Raw genomic sequence first — 4,960 nt, 5'->3', positions numbered from 1 at the left:
TACCAGCATTATGAAGGCCCAGGACATGACTAACCAGGTCAACCAGTAGAATGTTAATAGGATATCCAATTGGTTCGTAGAATGGATGAAAGGCAGAGAGACATTCCAAGGATGAATCCTCCTATTTTGACAGAGTCTAAGACTTTGGTGGATTCTCAGGAGTTTGTGGATAAGGTGCATAAGATCTTGGTGCCTATGGAGGCCAAAGATACTCAGGAAGTAGAGTTGGCTTCCGATTATTTTAAAGATGTTGCACACTCTTGGTGCAAGATGTGGCAAGATACCGAGTTTTGGGTGGAGTTCCGATGACTTGGGAGTTCTTTAAGACAACCTTCATGGAGAGATTCTTTCCCAGGGAGATGAGGGAGGCAAAGGTTGATAATTTTATCAAAAATTAAACAGGGATCAATGACAGTCATGGAATATTCCCTGAAGTTTATTAAACTATCCAGGTATGCTACTTTCCTTATATCTAACAGTAGGGATGAGATGAGAATGTTCCTCATAGGGATTAGCGGAGATTTGGAGGAGTGTCAGTCTGCGATGCTTCAGGATAACATGGAACTCTCTAGGTTGATGATTCATGTCCATCAGGTAGAGAACAGGCACAAGAAGAGATGCATTCGTGATGCTATGAGACCTGAGCCTCAATATAAGGTAGGTTCCAGGCATGGAGGTCACAGAAACAATTTTGGCGTCTGTGAGAAGCCAAGATTTAAAAAGGGGCAACAGAGTTCAGGGAACTCTAATTCAAAGAAGAGTACAACGCCTAGAAGAGATAGACCTGACCCTAAGAAGCACAATGCAGGTGAGATGCAACGTCCTAGAAAAGACTATATTAAGTGTGGTCGTGTTCATAGTGGATAGTGCAAACATGGAAGTAATACTTACTTCGATTGTGGTAAGAGTGGGCACATGGTTAGAGATTGCCCATAGAACAGAGGTCTGGCAGGGGGTAATTCTCAGCCTAGGCCTTATCCACAGGGAGCAGCAATAGCCGAGCATCCTAAGAGGAACAGGTTCTATTCCATGAAGGGCAAGAAGGAGGAGGAGAAGTCTGCCGATGTTGTCACACGTATGCCTCAAGTATTGTCAACTTCTATTTATGGTTTTCTATATCAAGAGTCTACGCATTCCTTTGTAACTCCTTTGCTTGATCTTACTTTTGAGATATTGCATAAAGTTTTGCCTGATCCTATTGTTGTTATTACACCTTTAGTAGAAAATGTAAGAACTGATAGAGTATACAAATATTGACCTATAGTTCTATGGTGTAAGACTATGTGTGTAGACATGGTTGAGTTACCAATGCATGATTTTGATGTTATTCTTGGCATAGACTGGCTTCATAGTTGTTATTCTTTCATGGATTGTCATAGTACGGTTGTCAGATTTCATTTCCATAACAAAAGAAGAGCTAGTCTGGGAGGGCTACAACTCGGCTACGACAAGAATCTAGAACACAGATTAGATCAGCGTCGTTGACCTCTCAGAGGTCGTAGACAAGACTACATACGTCATCTTTAATTCATTTATGTTAATTTTTGCAGAAAATTTGAAACTTTTTGTTATTTAACATTAATATAATATATTGTACTTAAACATATAAATTTTCACAATCAACCATCTAATATTAAGATCATCAAATGAAAGAAATAGTTTATAGCTGCATTAGTGTACTTGCAAAAATGGCACCAATTCAAAATTTGAAATGAAGTGGGAAATGAAACACTAGTGGAACATGCTCCACTAGCTAAGTCCTACATCTAAGCTATATAATAACAATATAAAGCCTTAAAAGAATGAGGTCCTACAAAGTTCGGATGAAAGCTCAATGTCCGAATAGTTGTAACGTAGTACCGTACGATCTAACGTCCGCCTTTGCCTGCACCTAAATGTAGGTAATTGCATGGAATTAGTAAACACTTATACTAATTATAGGTATATTCAAGCACACACCAAGGACATGCATGAAAAAGAATAGTTTTTTCCTAACAACATGATTTATGGAAATTCAAGTAAGTGGACTTGCCAAATGAGTGCAACATGCATTATCAAACTTATCATTTTGCAAAAAGAACATAACATATTTCACATATCATATCACGTAGTTCATATTTTTTCATATGCCATGTGAAATTGGGATTATGGACTTGACGTTTGGACTTCCCAAAAGAGGGCTTAACATATGGGACCTCAACTGGGGCGCCTTCTTTAGAAAACACAGATTATGCTTCATTCATTTATACGCACTTCATTTTTCATTCTTTCATATACTAGTGCAATCACAAGTCATACCAAGGATGTAGTTTAAAACTCTCTTCAGGTTTGTTGTGCAATGACTAAGAATAACCTAGCGTCTTTAGTTATGTCTAGCTCACGTCTTGATTATCCTATGCCTACACCTTTGGTATTGTTTATTTAATTATGTGCATCATTTGAGGCTGGCCACTTTCATTCTTCGGGAACTTTAACTTTTACCGACATATATATATTGTGAGCAGCATGAAATACAGTGCCTCCCCCACATAAAAAAGAAGTGGAATTATCGGCCAAAGTGATCCAAAACTTGCTAGTGTACACGGGAATTGAACCCCACTCGATCTCTATATTGGCATTATAAGTTCGATGACTACGAGATATAAGGATATCCATACTCATCATGCCGGACAGTCTCATCTCATGAGAGTTACGTGAACCTCCGCCCTTCTCGAAAGAAGGCATCACCGCTCATAGCTAGCCTATCGGTGCTCTATATAAAGTTCCATTACATTCAACTCATGCATCATGGAAGTTGACTCCTAGAATGAGGAAATCATAGCTTATTAGATGATTTCTCATCTAATCATTAGTATTAAGTATGCATTAACATCAATACATTCATTAGGGTGTTCATAATGACTGGTCTCTTCAATAACTTTACATTATCATAGGTGAGTACGTGTTGGTAACATTTACTTAGGCTCATCTGAGTGTACACTCATCATTCATATTAGCCTCTTATCATGTTGTCACCACATTCATTAACTTTAGCACATTTTGTCTTCATACTTACTCACCCCTATATATGAATGTTCATTTCATCATATGCCAATGCATTTTGCCATTTAGTGTGTTTCACACTCTTACTCAACACTTTCTAGGTTTTGCATCATTTAATAACTTATATCTTACGTTCACTTACTTATAAACTTATGCTAAACACATACAAGCCACGAGGCTTCATTCATAGTTTGTCTAAGTGATTCATGTTAACCAAAGATTATGTGATACAAGACTCATACAATTTGTAGATATGCCATTATATTTATTTTGATCCTTAGAGGCAGCATTCATTAATTATTTACTTACGTATGAATTATATGTCAATACGGAATAGGGAAAGAAAACCCGACTTCGAATCCTTTGGACAACTCTTAGTTAATTTTCTTTTACCTAATTTTTGATTTACATTTCGGCTTGGGGAACCCTATTTCGAATCCCTTCAGTAACATTATTATGCCTTTATTATTCCCTCTCCTCACTTCACCTTAGGAGTTTTAAGCATTAGGGGGTCTGGGATCGAACCCCATAGCAACATTTATTTATTTCTCTTCTTCCTATGTTTTTCCCATGTTATCTGAGACGAGGTGGGTTCGAATCCCACTCATAGTATTATTATTTTTATTATTTTATTTTCTCTCCTTGTATCCTCCTTCATTAGAGAGGTGGTGGGCCTGAATCTCACTCATCCTATTATTTTTATTAATTTAAAATTTCCCTTTTACTCTTTTGTTTGGCCGAGAGATTGTGGGTTCGGATCCCACATCTCTCATTTGTTTTTCAGCTTTCATGTATTGAGGTCTTGGGTTAAATCCCAACTGACCTCACATATTTTACATTTATTTTTAAACTAATCAAACTTCAAGTATTCTGTCCGAAAACTCCATCACCAATTGCTGTAAATTTTATTAAATTTTCTAGCCTTTATTTAACAACATTCATAAATTTGTTTTGTGGTATTTTCACATTTTGTTTAACGCATTTTTAGGCGTAGATTCATTGTAGTTTTAGCTTAGATTTTTTCACGTAAGATCATCCACCTAATACTTAATTTAAACATTACAATTTACACACCTTATGCAGAATATTTCCAATCAACAAACATGACATCTTAAGACTTCAAAACGGAGAACAACAACAAACATTTTACACATTGCACCACATTATTTTCTGTTGACATCATTGAACATGCTTGCTATTTCCAATCACAAAATCACAAAGAACATCATGTTTAAAACATAGCTATCAACAACCATACCAACAACATGATTTCTAACCTAATTTAGATGAAATAGGAACGAGACCAGGGACAGGTAATTCGACAATAAAGGGGACATTCCTAGTTTCATACGTTGAATTTTGTAGAAAGAAATTTCTCTTGAAGAAAGGATTCCAATAGAGAAAACCCATACCTTGTTGTATCTTTCACACCTTCAATGTGCTGCAAAAATCCTCCACTATACCTTCAACACGATCCTGTCAAGAAGATGATGTAAAATTTTCATTTCTTAAGTTAACTTGCTTGTTTGTATATTTTTTTATAAGTTCTTTTAGTGTAGAGAACTTTTGATTGTTTTATAATGTTCTGTTTTCTTTTTTTACAGCCAAGAAAGCAAAATGGAGGAGAGACAGAGAGGTTTAGGCGTGTTAGAGAGTTTGTGTCAGATATTGCCCCTTAAAACTAGGATAGTTGGCAAGACTTGCTCATTTTAAGTTTATAATTTATAATTATCAAATAAAATCTGATTTCCCATTTTTTTAATTATCCATTGTTTAAATAATATTAATTAATTATACTAATTTATCCATTTCAATTCATTGCTTTTACCTAGGTTCGAACCTGGGTGGAGCAAGACTTTACTCTTATAGCCTATTTTCGGCCCTCTCTCCCCAAAATACCCTCCATCTTATTAATTAA

General features: G+C 36.1%; 1 protein-coding gene across 1 annotated transcript; it reads left to right on the top strand.

Moving 5' to 3' along the window:
• Nucleotides 1–408: 408 nt before the first annotated feature.
• On the top strand, nucleotides 409–4,721 carry LOC138337854 (uncharacterized). Its single transcript, XM_069288288.1, has 3 exons — nucleotides 409–808; nucleotides 953–1,227; nucleotides 4,647–4,721. Exons 1-3 carry the CDS (start codon nucleotides 409–411, stop codon nucleotides 4,719–4,721), a joined length of 750 nt encoding a protein of 249 aa, XP_069144389.1.
• Nucleotides 4,722–4,960: the final 239 nt, after the last annotated feature.

The sequence above is a fragment of the Solanum lycopersicum genome, chromosome 8 (genome assembly GCF_036512215.1).
Source record: "Solanum lycopersicum chromosome 8, SLM_r2.1".
NCBI lineage: Eukaryota > Viridiplantae > Streptophyta > Magnoliopsida > Solanales > Solanaceae > Solanum > Solanum lycopersicum.
This window is presented reverse-complemented; position numbering and strand designations above follow the sequence as displayed.

Excerpts from the sequence above, each read along its gene's own strand:
- LOC138337854 (XM_069288288.1), top strand. The coding sequence starts at position 409 with ATGACAGTCATGGAATATTCCCTGAAGTTTATTAAACTATCCAGGTAT. Across the intron at positions 809-952 it reads CCCTAAGAAGCACAATGCAG|GGGGTAATTCTCAGCCTAGG; the intron begins GTGAGATGCAAC and ends GAGGTCTGGCAG. Across the intron at positions 1,228-4,646 it reads TTACACCTTTAGTAGAAAAT|CCAAGAAAGCAAAATGGAGG; the intron begins GTAAGAACTGAT and ends CTTTTTTTACAG.